This window comes from Chiloscyllium plagiosum, unplaced genomic scaffold (assembly GCF_037043375.1).
Source record: "Chiloscyllium plagiosum isolate Xiang-an unplaced genomic scaffold, Cpla_swu_hap1 HiC_scaffold_43, whole genome shotgun sequence".
NCBI lineage: Eukaryota > Metazoa > Chordata > Chondrichthyes > Orectolobiformes > Hemiscylliidae > Chiloscyllium > Chiloscyllium plagiosum.
Genome location: NW_028270181.1, coordinates 24,899,287 through 24,914,010, shown reverse-complemented (window position 1 = coordinate 24,914,010; position 14,724 = coordinate 24,899,287). Strand labels below are relative to the sequence as shown.

The 14,724-nt window shown below is 50.6% G+C and overlaps 1 protein-coding gene across 3 annotated transcripts in view; it reads left to right on the top strand.

Annotated features, from left to right (window-relative positions):
* The window catches only part of LOC122541784 (transmembrane protein 150A), a 125,690-nt gene that overhangs the window by 89,497 nt on the left and 21,469 nt on the right, over positions 1-14,724 (top strand). For all 3 annotated transcript variants that reach the window (XM_087982614.1, XM_043678756.2, XM_043678755.2), the window contains one exon: positions 9,762-9,889. In XM_087982614.1, coding sequence (XP_087838740.1) covers positions 9,762-9,889 — 128 coding nt within the window. The remainder of the gene's footprint in view (positions 1-9,761; positions 9,890-14,724) is intronic.

Genomic DNA, 14,724 nt, shown 5'->3' with positions numbered 1-14,724 from the left:
CTGTTCTCACTGCTCCCCACCTCCTACCGTATTCCTGTTCCCACTGCTCCCCACATCCTACAATATTCCTGAACCCTCTGCTCCCCACCTCTTAGTGTTGCTGTACCCACTGCTCTCCACCGCCTGCAGTGTTCCTGTACCCAATGCACCTTACTTCCTACAGTGTTCCTGTGCCCACTGCTCCTCATCTCCTATTGTGTTTCTATACCCACTGATCCCCACCTTCCACAGTGTTCCTGTACCCACTGCTCCCCACCTTCTACAGTGTTCCTGCACCCACTGCTCCCCACCTCTCTGCAGTGTTCCTGTACCCACTGCACCCCACCTCGTACAGTGTTCCTGTACCCACTGCTCCTCACCCCGGACAGTGTTCCTGTACCTACTGTTCCTCACCCCGGACAGTGTTCCTGTACCTACTGTTCCTCACCCCGGACAGTGCTCCTGTACCTACTGTTCCTCACCCCGGACAGTGCTCCTGTACCTATTGTTCCTCACCCCCTAAAGTGTTCCTGAGCCCACTGCTCCTCGCCTCCTACAGAGTTCCAGTTCCCACTGCACCCCACTTCCTACAGTGTTCCTGAACCATTGTTCCCCACCTTCTACACTGTTCCTGTACCCAATGCTCCATCTCCTACACTGTTCCTGTACCCACTGCTCCCCACCTATTACAGTGTTCCTGTACCCATTGCTCCCCACCTCCTACAGTGTTCCTATACCCATTGCTCCCCACCTCCTACAGTGTTCCTATACCCATTGCTCCCCACCTCCTACAGTGTTCCTGTACCCATTGCTCCCCACCTCCTAGTGTTCCTGCATCCACTGCTCCCCAATCCCTACAGTATTCTTGTACCCACTGCTCCCCAATCCCTACAGTATTCCTGTACCCACTGCTCCCCAATCCCTACAGTGTTCCTGTACCCACTGCTTCCCAATCCCTACAGTGTTCCTGCACCCACTGCTCCCCAACCCCTACAGTGTTCCTGTACCCACTGCTCCCCAACCCCTACAGTGTTACTATACCCCCTGCAACCCTTCTCCTACAGTGTTCCTGTACCCATTCCCCCCCTACTTCCTACAGTGTTCCTGAACCTACTGCTCCCCACCTCTTAGTCTTCCTGTACCCACAACTCTCCACCTCCTGCTGTGTTCCTGTACCAATGCACCTTACTTCCTACAGTGTTTCTGTGCCCACTGCTCCTCACCTCCTACTGTGTTCTGTACCCACTGCTTCCCACCTCCTACTGTGTTTCTGTACCCACTGCTCCCCATCTCTTCGTGTTTCTGTACCCACTGCTCCCCACCCCTCTGCAGTGTACCTGTACCCACTGCTCCTCACCCCGTACAATGTTCCTGTACCCACTGCTCCCTGCCTCCTACAGTGTTCCTGTACCCATTGCTCCTCCCCCTCCTATGTTGTTCCTGTGCTCACTGCTCCCCACCCTCTACAGTGTTACTGTACCCACTGCTTCCATACCCCTACAGTGTTCCTATACCCACTGCCGCATCACCTCCTACAGTGTTCCTGTACCCATTGCTCCCCAACCCCTGCAGTATTCCTGTACCCAATGCACCTTACTTCTTTAAGTGTTCCTGTACCCACTGCTCCTCACCTCCTACCGTGTTCCTGTACCCACTGCTCCCCACCTTCTACAGTGTTCCTGCACCCACTGCTCCTCACCTCCTACCGTGTTCCTGTACCCACTGCTCCCCACCTTCTACAGTGTTCCTGCACCCACTGCTCCCCACCTATTACAGTGTTCCTGTACCCACTGCTCCCCACCTCCTACAGTGTTCCTGTACCCTCTGCTCCCATCTCCTACAGTGTTCCTATACCCACTACTCCCCACCACCTACAGTATTTCCTGTATCCACTTCTCCCCACCTCCTACAGTGTTCCTGTACCGACTGCCCGCCCCCACCTCCTCCAGTGTTCCTGTACCAACTGCTCCACAACCCCTACAGTGTTCCTGTACCTACTGCTCCTCATCCCCTACAATGTTCCTGCACCCATTGCTCCCCACCTCCTACAGTGTTCCTGAACCAACTGCTCCCCATCTCCTACATGTTCCTGAACCAACTGCTCCCCATCACCTACAGTGTTCCGGTACCCACTGCATCCCACCTCCCACAGTGTTCCTGTTCCCACTGTACCCCGGCTTCCTGCAGTTTTCTTGAACCCACTGGTGCCCACCTCCTACAGTGTTCCTGAACCACTGCTTCCCACCTCCTACAGTGTTCCTGAACCAACTGCTCCCCATCTCCTACAGTGTTCCTGAACCCACTGCTCCCCATCTCCTACAGTGTTCCAGTACCCACTGCATCCCACCTCCTAAATTGTTCCTGTTCCCACTGTACCCCCGCTTCCTGCAGTGTTCCTGAACACACTGGTGCCCACCTCCTACAGTGTTCCTGAACCACTGCTTCCCACCCCCTGCAGTGTTCCTGAACCCACTGCTCCCCATCTCCTACAGTGTTGCTGTAGCCGCTGCTCCCCAACTCCTACAGTGTTCCTGCACCCACTCCTCCCCATCCCCTACAGTGTTCCGGTTCCCACTGCACCCCACCTCCTACAGTGTTCCTGTACCCACTGCTCTCCAACCCCTGCTGTGTTTCTGTACCCACTGTTCCCCACCTCCTACCGTATTCCTGTTCCCACTGCTCCCCACATCCTACAATGTTCCTGAACCCTCTGCTCCCCACCTCTTAGTGTTGCTGTACCCACTGCTCTCCACCACCTGCAGTGTTCCTGTACCCAATGCACCTTACTTCCTACAGTGTTCCTGTGCCCACTGCTCCTCACCTCCTATTGTGTTTCTATACCCACTGATCCTCACCTTCTACAGTGTTCCTGTACCCACTGCTCCCCACGTCTCTGCAGTGTTCCTGTACCCACTGCACCCCACCTCGTACAGTGTTCCTGTACCGACTGCTCCTCACCCCGGACAGTGTTCCTGTACCTACTGTTCCTCACCCTGGACAGTGTTCCTGTACCTACTGTTCCTCACCCCCTACAGTGTTCCTGCACCCATTGCTCCCCGCCTCCTACAGAGTTCTGGTTCCCACTGCACCCCACTTCCTACAGTGTTCCTGAACCATTGTTCCCCACCTTCTACACTGTTCCTGTACCCACTGCTCCCCACCTATTACAGTGTTCCTGTACCCATTGCTCCCCACCTCCTACAGTGTTCCTATACCCATTGCTCCCCACCTCCTACAGTGTTCCTGTACCCATTGCTCCCTACCTCCTACAGTGTTCCTGCACCCACTGCTCCCCAATCCCTACAGTGTTCCTGAACCTACTGCTCCCCACCTCTTAGTCTTCCTGTAACCACAACTCTCCAGCTCCTGCTGTGTTCCTGTACCAATGCACCTTACTTCCTACAGTGTTTCTGTGCCCACTGCTCCTCACCTCCTACTGTGTTCCTGTACCCACTGCTTCCCACCTCCTACTGTGTACCTGTACCCACTGCTCCCCATCTCTTCGCGTTTCTGTACCCACTGCTCCCCACCCATCTGCAGTGTACCGTACCCACTGCTCCTCACCCCGTTCAGTGTTCCTGTACTCACTGCTCCCTGCCTCCTACAGTGTTCCTACACCCACTGCTCCCCAACGTCTACAGTGTTCCTATCCCCACTGTTCCCCACCCCCAAGAGTGTTCCTCTACCTGCTCTCCTCACCCCCTACAGTGTTCCTGTGCACACTGCTTCCCACCTCCTACAGTATTCCTGTACCCATTCTCCACACCTCCTACAGTGTTCCTGTACCCACTGCTCCCCACCTCCTAGTGTTCCTGTACCCATTGCTCCTCCCCCTCCTACATTGTTCCTGTGCTCACTGCTCCCCACCCCCTACAGTGTTACTGTACCCACTGCTTCCCACCTCCTACAGTGTTCCTGTGCCCACTGCCCCATCACCTCCTACAGTGTTCCTGTACCCATTGCTCCCCAACCCCTGCAGTATTCCTGTACCCACTGCTCCCCACCTATTACAGTGTTCCTGTACCCACTGCTCCCCACCTCCTACAGTGTTCCTGTACCCTCTGCTCCCATCTCCTACAGTGTTCCTATACCCACTACTCCCCACCACTTACAGTATTTCCTGTATCCACTTCTCCCCACCTCCTACAGTGTTCCTGTACCAACTGCTCCACAACCCCTACAGTGTTCCTGTACCTACTGCTCCTCATCCCCTACAATGTTCCTGCACCCATTGCTCCCCACCTCCTACAGTGTTCCTGAACCAACTGCTCCCCATCTCCTACATGTTCCTGAACCAACTGCTCCCCATCACCTACAGTGTTCTGGTACCCACTGCATCCCACCTCCTACAGTGTTCCTGCACCCATTGCTCCCCGCATCCTACAGTGTTCCAGTTCCCACTGCTCCCCACTTCCCACAGTGTTCCTGAATCACTGCTCCCCACCTCCTACAGTGTTTCTGACCAACTGCTCCCCACCTCCTACAGTGTTTCTGTACCCACTGCTCCCCACCTCCTACAGTGGTCCTGTACCCATTACTTCCCGCCTCCTGCAGTGTTCCTGTACCCACTGCTCCCCACCTCATACAGTGTTCCTGTACCTTCTGCTCCCCATCTCCTAAAGTGATCCTGTACCCAGTGCTCCTCACCCCCTACAGTGTTCCTATACCCACTGCTCCCCACCTCCTACAGTATTTCCTGTAACAACTGCTCTCCACCTCCTACAGTGTTCCTGTGCCCACTGCCCCCACCTCTTAGTTTTCCTGACCCACTGCTCCCCATCTCTTAGTGTTCCTGTACCCACTGCTCCACATCTCCTAGTGTTCCTGTACCCACTGCTCCACACCCCACTGCAGTGTTCCTGTACCCTCTGCTCCCATCTCCTACAGTGTTCCTATACCCACTACTCCCCACCACTTACAGTATTTCCTGTATCCACTTCTCCCCACCTCCTACAGTGTTCCTGTACCAACTGCTCCACAACCCCTACAGTGTTCCTGTACCTACTGCTCCTCATCCCCTACAATGTTCCTGCACCCATTGCTCCCCACCTCCTACAGTGTTCCTGAACCAACTGCTCCCCATCTCCTACATGTTCCTGAACCAACTGCTCCCCATCACCTACAGTGTTCCGGTACCCACTGCATCCCACCTCCTACAGTGTTCCTGTTCCCACTGTACCCCTGCTTCCTGCAGTTTTCCTGAACCCACTGGTGCCCACCTCCTACAGTGTTCCTGAACCACTGCTTCCCACCTCCTACAGTGTTCCTGAACCAACTGCTCCCCATCTCCTACAGTGTTCCTGAACCCACTGCTCCCCATCTCCTACAGTGTTCCAGTACCCACTGCATCCCACCTCCTACATTGTTCCAGTTCCCACTGTACCCCCGCTTCCTGCAGTGTTCCTGAACACACTGGTGCCCACCTCCTACAGTGTTCCTGAACCACTGCTTCCCACCTCCTACAGTGTTCCTGAACCACTGCTTCCCACCCCCTACAGTGTTCCTGAACCCACTGCTCCCCATCTCCTACAGAGTTGCTGTAGCCACTGCTCCCTACCTCTTAGTGTTCCTGTACGCACTGCTCCTCACCCCCTACAGTATTCCTGTTCCCAGTGCTCCCCATCTTCTAAAGTGTTCCTGTACCCACTGCTCCCCATCTCCTACAGTGTTCCGGTTCCCACTGCACCCCACCTCCTACAGTGTTCCTGTACCCACTGCTCCCCATACCCTACAGTGTTCCTGTACCCACTGCTCCCCATACCCTACAGTGTTCCTGTACCCTCTGCACCCCACCTCCTACAGTGTTCCTGTGCCCACTGCTCCTCACCTCCTACCGTGTTCCTGTACCCACTGCTCCCCACCTTCTACAGTATTCCTGCACCCACTGCTCCCCACCTATTACAGTGTTCCTGTACCCTCTGCACCCCACCTCCTCCAGTGTTCCTGTGCCCACTGCTCCTCACCTCCTCCAGTGTTCCTGTGCCCACTGGTCCCCACTTCCTACCGTGTGCCTGCATCCACTGCTCCCCATCTCTTAGTGTTCCTGACCCACTGCTCCCCATCTCTTGGTGTTCCTGTACCCACTGCTCCCCACCACCTTGAGTGTTCCTGTACCCACTGCTCCCAATCTCTTTGTGTTCCTGTACCCACTGCTCCCCACCCCCCTGCAGTATTCCTGTACCTACTGCACCCCACCTCCTACAGTGTTCCTGTACCCACTGCTCCTCACTCTGTACAGTGTTCCTGTACCCACTGCTCCTCACCCCATACAGTGTTCCTGTACCTACTGCTCCTCATCCCCTACAGTGTTCCTACACCCATTGCTCCCCACCTCCTACAGTGTTCCTGAACCAACTGCTCCCCATCTCCTACATGTTCCTGAACCAACTGCTCCCCATCTCCTACAGTGTTCCGGTACCCACTGCATCCCAACTCCTACAGTGTTCCTGTACCCTGTGCACCCCACCTCCTACAGTGTTCCTGTACCTACTGCTCCTCACCCCCTTCAGTGTCCCTGCACCCATTGCTCCCCGCCTCCTACAGTATTCCGGTTCCCATTGTTCCCCACCTCCTACAGTGTTCCTGTTCCCACTGCTCCCCATCTCCTACAGTGTTCCTGAACCACTGCTCCCCACCTCCTACAGTGTTCCTGTAGTCACTGCTCCCGACCTCCTACAGTATTTCCTATACCCACTGCTCTCCACTTCCTACAGTGTTCCTGTGCCCACTACCCCCTACCTCTTAATGTTCCTATACCCAGTGCTTCCCATCTCTTAGTGTTCCTGTCCCACTGCTCCCCACCTCTTAGTGTTCCTGTACCCACTGCTCCCCACCCCTCTCCATTGTTCCTGTACCCACTGCACCCCACCCACCATAGTGTTCCTGCACCCATTGCTCCTCGCCTCCTACAGTGTTCCCGTTCCCACTGCTCCCCACTTCCTACAGTGTTCCTAAACCACTGCTCCCCACCTCCTACAGTGTTCCTGTACTCACTGCTCCCCACCTCCTACAATGTTCCTGAACCACTGCTCCCCAACTCCTACAGTGTTCCTGTACTCACTGCTCCCCACCTCCTACAGTGCTCCTGTTCCCACTGCTCCCCACCTCCTACAGTGTTCTTGTACCCACTGCTCCCCACTTCCTAAAGTGCTCCTGTTCCCACTGCTCCCCACCTCCTACAGTGTTCTTGTACCCACTGCTCCCCACTTCCTAAAGTGCTCCTGTTCCCACTGCTCCCCATCTCCTAAAGTGCACCTGAACCACTGCTCTCCTTCTCCTGTAGTGTTCCTGTACACACTGCACCCCACCCCCTACAGTGTTCCTGCACCCATTGCTCCCCGCATCCTACAGTGTTCCAGTTCCCACTGCTCCCCACTTCCCACAGTGTTCCTGAATCACTGCTCCCCACCTCCTACAGTGTTTCTGACCAACTGCTCCCCACCTCCTACAGTGTTTCTGTACCCACTGCTCCCCACCTCCTACAGTGGTCCTGTACCCATTACTTCCCGCCTCCTGCAGTGGTCCTGTACCCATTACTTCCCGCCTCCTGCAGTGTTCCTGTACCCACTGCTCCCCACCTCATACAGTGTTCCTGTACCTTCTGCTCCCCATCTCCTAAAGTGATCCTGTACCCAGTGCTCCTCACCCCCTACAGTGTTCCTATACCCACTGCTCCCCACCTCCTACAGTATTTCCTGTAACAACTGCTCTCCACCTCCCAGTGTCCCTGTGCCCACTGCCCCCACCTCTTAGTTTTCCTGACCCACTGCTCCCCATCTCTTAGTGTTCCTGTACCCACTGCTCCACATCTCTTAGTGTTCCTGTACCCACTGCTCCACACCCCACTGCAGTGTTCCTGTACCTACTGCATCCCACCTCCTACAGTATTCCTGTACCCACTGCTCCTCACCCCGTACGGTGTTCCTGTACTCACTGCACCCCACCCCCTACAGTGTTCCTGCACCCATTGCTCCCCGCCTCCTACAGTGTTCCGGTTCCCACTGCTCCCCACTTCCTCCAGTGTTCCTGAACTACTGCTCCCCACCTCCTATAGTGTTCCTGAACCACTGCTCCCCATCTCCTACAGTGTTTGTGTACCCACTGCTCCCCACCTCTCACCGTGTTCCTGAACCCACTGCTCCCCACCTCCTACAGTGTTCCTGAATCCACTGCTCCCCTCCTCCTACAGTGTTTCTGAACCACTGCTCTCCGTCTCTTGTAGTGTTCCTGTACCCACTGCTCTCCAGCCCCTGCAGCGCTCCCACCGTTCCCCACCCATAAGGCCCACCACATCCCTGCATGATGTCCATAAAATCCATTGCAAGAATTTGCCAGTCAGATGTCACAATGGGTATCCGTCAAGCAATAAGTAATCAGCGTACATTATTCTAACTCCTTTCTCACTGCTAGCTGTCCCTCCAAGCTGGTTGAGGCCAGTGAAATACATTTGAAGTACCGTCACATTTGCATTGTCGGAAACCCAGCAGCCAATATGCTCACAACCAGCCCACACAGACAGCAACATGGTCATGAACTGAACTTTGTGCAGAACTCTCTTTGAAGGAGTACCTTTGGTTTCTAGCAGCCTCCTGAAAAGCAGATTTAATCTTATCTGGAAATCAAAGCACACCCGACAGTGCGGAATGCCTTCACCTTTGCACTGGCTGCATCTGTTTTGATATTTGTGTTCATGTCCTGAGTTGGGATTTGGATACCTCCATGTTTTGAATCAGGTGAGAGTGCTCCCTACGGAGTTGTACAGTCGAAAGGCAAGGAACCTCAAGCAGACTCCAGGACTTGTTGCTGACAGGAGGACTGTCCATGGGAATTTGCCCCTCAAATAGAAACAAATTGCTGCAGATGCTGCAAATCTGAAATAAAAACAGAAAATGCTGGAGAAACCCAGCAGATCTGGAAGTATCTGGAGAGAGAGAGAGAGACAGACGGACAGACAGAGAGAGTTAACATTTTGAGTCTGATATGACACGTTCTCTTCAGTTCTGAAGTAGCGTCATATCAGACTTGAAACGCTGATGTTTTTCTCGAAGGTTGAGAAGGTACAAATGTCTGAAAGAGGAATAAGAGGAGGCCACACACCCCTTCAAGCCTATTCCGTCATTCAATAAGATATTGGCTGATCTGATTTTAACCTTAACTCTATGTTTCTGCCCATCCCCGATAAACTTTCATCCCCATGGTAACGAAGACTCTATCTCCCACAGCCTTAAAAAGGTTTAAAGATGCTGCATCTGCTGCCATTTGACGGGAAGGAATTACAAACATTCTCAATTTCTGTCTTAAATGGGTGACCACTAATCTTTAATTCTCCTACGAGGGGAAACATCCTTTCCACCTTCACCCAGTCAGATCCCCTCAGGATCTTTCACCTGTGAAGCTCTTCCCCAGAGAATATTTGGAGTTTGAGCCATTGAATACTTTTAAGGTTCCTGGTTGACGGAGAGTCAAAGTGTATGAGGGCAGTCAGGAAAGGGGACTTGAGTCACCATTAAAGCTGGATCTTCCAGAATGGCTTAAAGGGCTGAATGGCCTGCTCCTGATTTCTATGTTAGGAGGAGTTCTTGAGGAAAGCTGAACAATATTTGTTTCTGGAGGGAATTCCTGGTAAAGTACTGCGAGGTGAGTAAAGGCACAAATCAGGAGCATTAAATGGATGGATCCCTCTGTGATCCATTTTTGTTGGTTCATTCCTCCTTGTCTTCATCATGTGAGATGTTCCAGATAAATGGACAGCGCTGAAGTAAGGCCGTGTCTTTTTGTTTCAGTGATGTTGGTGGGTTTGTTACGTTACGCTCAGGTGATGGAGAGACACCAGAACTCCTTACTGAACACAGCAGCGTTGGTCACTTGCTGGATCTGTGCTGCAGGCCTCATCGTCGTGGGAAATTTCCAGGTAAAACATAAAGGAAACTGCTACCCTTCGAAATAAGTCTTGCCAACCCCTTTGTCTGTCTATTATTCTAAATAGGTGCTAACCTAGTCACATCAAATAACTATGTAACAACAGTGACTACACTTAAGGAGGCAACAGTAAGGAAGAATTGGTACCTTTTGCATCCCCAAGTGCTTTCAAAATGATGAGTTAATTTTCAAAGTGTAGTCTTTCTTGGAATGTAAGGGCCATGACAGCTCCTTTGTGCACAGCAGGATCCCCCACAAAGCAAAGCAGAAAGTGACAGGACAAATGATGTAAGCGAATTGTAGAAAGTGTATGGCGGTGAAAGAGGCCACTTAGCCCATCGTGTCTGCTTTGGCCAAGCAGCCTGATCCCACTCTCTGGCACTTGGTCTTTAGCCCTGCAGCTTACAGTAGATTAGATTCCCTACAGTGTGGGGACAGGCCCTTCGGCCCAACCAGTCCACACCGACCCTCCGAAGAGTAACCCACCCAGACCCATTTCCCTCTAACTAATGCAATTAACACTGTGGGCAATTTAGCACGGCCAATTCTCCTGACCTGCACATCTTTGGACTGTGGGAGGAAACCAGAGCACCCGGAGGAAACCCATGCAGACACTGGGAGAATGTGCAAACTCCACACGGACAGTTGCTTGAGGCTAGAATCGAACCTGGGTCCCTGGTGCTGTGAGGCAGCAGTGCTAACCACTGAATCACCATGCCACCCAGTACTTGAGGCGCGGATACAGAGACCTTTTAGATACAATGATGGTTTCTATCTCAAGTAGTTTCTCAGGTGGCAAGTTCCAGACCCGCTGGCTCAAACAGCTTTTTCTCATCTCCCTGTTAATTTTCCTATTAGTCACTTAAATATATGTCCCCTTAGTTGCTGGCCTCTCTTCCTAATGGAATAGGTTAAGGTTTCGTCTGCAAATTGGCACCTCTGACAGTTCAGCACTCCCTCAGTATGGCACTGGTGTCACACACTAAGAGTGCTGACTCTGAGAGACAGAAGACATTTTAAGACACTCTACAGTGCCCTGGGTGGTGAACGTCTCTTGATGATGAATAGATTTTTGTTCATTGTCCACCAAGGAAAGGCAATTGAAATTTAATGCAGTCAAGTATAAAACACTGCAGAACAAAGGGGCAAAATAAAGAACTCACATACTCCACAAGTGGTGTCACAACGGTTAAAAGGACCAAAATGCTGAACAGATTTACGCAAAAGCTGTCCAGTCCCCACACACATGGGTAACCAGAAAAGCCAGTAGGCTATTGAGCTACACATGGTAAAAGGAAGTAGGTAATGATCAAATTACATCGCACCCTGTCAGGTAGCACTTTCAATCATTCATCTAGTTTCAATCATTGAGACACAAGGGAGATAGATATTCTACCATGAGGCTAATCCTCATTGTCAGAAGGTCATAATCAGGAAAATAGGTCATTGGTAGGGGCAGTGATATGGGATGGAGGGGATTAATCATGATTCCTGAGGGTGATTGTCCCAGAGAAACAGTAGCTGCCCTCCAAGACTTACTGCTGGTGAACCTGTTCTGGTCCATCGCCCATGGCGTTGATTGGAATGAGCCCCATTCAGTTTCTGCCTAAATTGGCAGTCAAGGTCCACTCCCGTGTCAAAGGGAATCCATTACAAATGGCACCAGTCACAGTCTCCAGTAGAAGGACTGTGAATGTGACTGCCCTGTGCTGAAGTTATTACCATCTACTTTGGTTTAGGGAGCCAAGTTGGAGCATAGGGACTGACCAATGTGCAGAGCAACTTCCAGTCTGAGTAATGGAGACAGAATGCCTGCAATTATTCAAAGAACACAAGTGTAAGCTGTAGTGGAGGATGTGTTAGCATTGTTCTGGAGGGATGAACTCAGATAGCCAAGTGGGTGTGGATATGGAGGGACATTGATCCTCAATGAGTAAATGAACTTGAGATAGAGACCAGCTGTAATCTAGCTGAATGATGCAACAAGCTCAAGAGACTGAATGGCCTACTCCTATTGCTCCTATATTGCTATGAATGGCTTCCATCTTCTATTGAGATGGTATGATTTTGTAAAATGAGTTAAACCTTCTGTTAGGGAAGCAGATAGAGAAATACTGGCCAGAAGTGCTCAGTGTTTACACCAGCTTTCTGGGCCAGAACATCACTCAGATGGGCAGACCGCCAGCTGTAAATCAGAGCATTGCTTTCAGCAGAACAACAGCCAGCCTCTGAACACCTCATTTAAACAATCTTTACTTACTGGCCAGCAACAAATCTGCACGGGAGGGGGTGGTTTTCCAATGTCACACTGGTAGCAGTATTAAAGGGCCCGTGCTCCTTCCTTGAGCCTGATTTCATTCTCCATTTGCCAACTGACAGTCCGGGGTGTAAGACCAGGGAGCACTGTACAAACAGTTTTTTTTAGATTCCCTACAGTGTGGAAACAGGCCCTTCGGCCCAACAAATCCACACCGACCCTCGAAAGAGTAACCCACCCAAACCCCTTTTCCCTCTAACTAATGCACCCTACGCTATGGGCAATTTAGCATGGCCAATTCACCTAACCCGCACATCTTTGGATTGTGGGAGGAAACCGGGGCACCTGGAGGAAACACATGCAGACATGGGGAGAACGTGCAAACTCCACACTGACAGTCACCTGAGGAATTGAACCTGGGCCCCTGGTGCTGTGAGGCAGCAATGCTAACCACTGAGCGACTGTGCCGCCCAAGTTGCAATCTCTTGTTACTCAGGAGGTATTTGTAAATCAAATAGCAAGATATGTTTGCACGTCCACCATGAGCCTCAAAGGAAGCTTCTCATCCAGATCAAGAATCAAGAATTCCTCCAGTGTGGAAACAGGCCCTTCGCCCCAACAAGTCCACATTGACCCTCTGAAGAGTATCCCATCCAGACCCATTCCCCAAACCTATTACTCTACATTTACCCTGACTAATGCGCTTGAGCTACACATCCCTGAACACTATGGACAATTTAGCATGGCCAATTCACATAACCTACACATCCCTGAACACTATGGACAACTTAGCATGGCCAATTCACCTAACCTACACATCCCTGAACACTATGGACAACTTAGCATAGCCAATCCACCTAACCTACACATCCCTGAACACAATGGACAACTTAGCATGGCCAATTCACCTAACCTACACATCCCTGAACACTATGGGCAATTTAGTTTGGCCAATCCACCCTAACCTACACATCTTTGGATGTGGGAGGAAACTGGAGCACCTGGAGGAAACCCACGCAGACACAGGGAGAACGTGCAAACTCCACACAGTCGCCCGAGGCTGGAATCGAACCTGAATCTCTGGCGCTGTGAGGCAGCAGTACTAACCGCTGAGCCACCATGTCGCCCCCACAGTAAGCAAATGTGTGTCTCTATGTAGGTAACAGCAGCAGAAGAGTTATGGAAGTAGGAAAAGGGCCATTTGTTCTCTCAGATCTGTCCTATCTATAGACTGTACTCCAAATCTTTATCACTTACCTGCTCAGCCCGGTTAACTCCCTGATATAGATCCTCTCCCTTCTAATTCTGAGTCCATAAATCCACTTTGTGTCAATGACCAAATGTTAGCTCAACTCCTAGAGTTGTAGATCCGTACAAAATGGGTTTCCAGTGTTAGCCAGCTGTTTTGACACCTTCTCCCAGTATCAACTTCAACACTAAAATGGGAAAAAGATTGTGCAAAGATCTTGTCAGGGTAGAGTTGTAGAGCCATCACATAAGATAAGGCCATTCAGCCTATCAATATGGGGTGGGATTGCTTGCACAGTGGTTTTTGGCAAGGAACCATATAATTGTCTGTCCATTTCATATACAAGCCTTCAACTTTCTCTCTTTCCCAGAACTGGCGTCAGATGATGTGTTGCATTTCCCAATCACTTCCTCCAACCTCCTTATTTACTGCAGTGAGAGAAACTAGTTCTAGAGAAATGAGATTACAGGCAGTGCCTCCACAGATGTTAAAATGTGGTGCTGTTACTAATCAAACTGCAATGTTTGACAGACTTGGAAATGTTTTTCCCTTATTACGGAAAGTTCTCCTTTTAGTTGAACAGCTCAGCTAAGTACAAAAACATTGATTATCTTTCACAGATGGTGCTATGGCCTCAAGACACATTGTTAACTTCAAATATGAAATTTGTCTTGATGCATGTGTTAACTTAATGTTTAATGTTTTGAAAATAACCTAAAGTTTATGAATCAGAAAGATATTTTACTGTGGATTAGATTCCTGTGAATTTGATAACAGAGTTTATCACTATCCTTTGAGAAAGTGGCTCAATTTAATATTTTACAGGTTTTACTGTTTGTGTGGTTAGTCGTCACTGAGATTCTGAGGTTAATTTCGAAGTTAACTCTGTGCCTGGATTGCTTCCACAACATTAAACCTTCTCTTTAAACGTACCTTACTGTTTTTCATGAATATCTGATCTTCAGATGGAACAAACCTGGGTCAGGAACTTAAGGCAGTGTTCTCTTTAAAGCAACTGTTTCAGACCAATGCCTTTTTCTTTATAATTCAACATATTAATTATCTCACTGGAATGACAGCACGGAAATGGGTCATTTGGCTCAATGGGTCCCTGCCAATTGTAATGCTTTCCCAGGAGTCTTTGCCAGGTCACTTCATCAAGACATCCTTGTATTTTGTCTGTCTCATATACTTCGCTAGCTTCCTCTTAAATGCATCAACACTATTTACCTTGACTAGAATAAAAAGATGACATAGTGGTAATGTTACTGGACTAGTAATCCAGAGGTAGGGCACAAAATAATTATATTCATTTTATTTT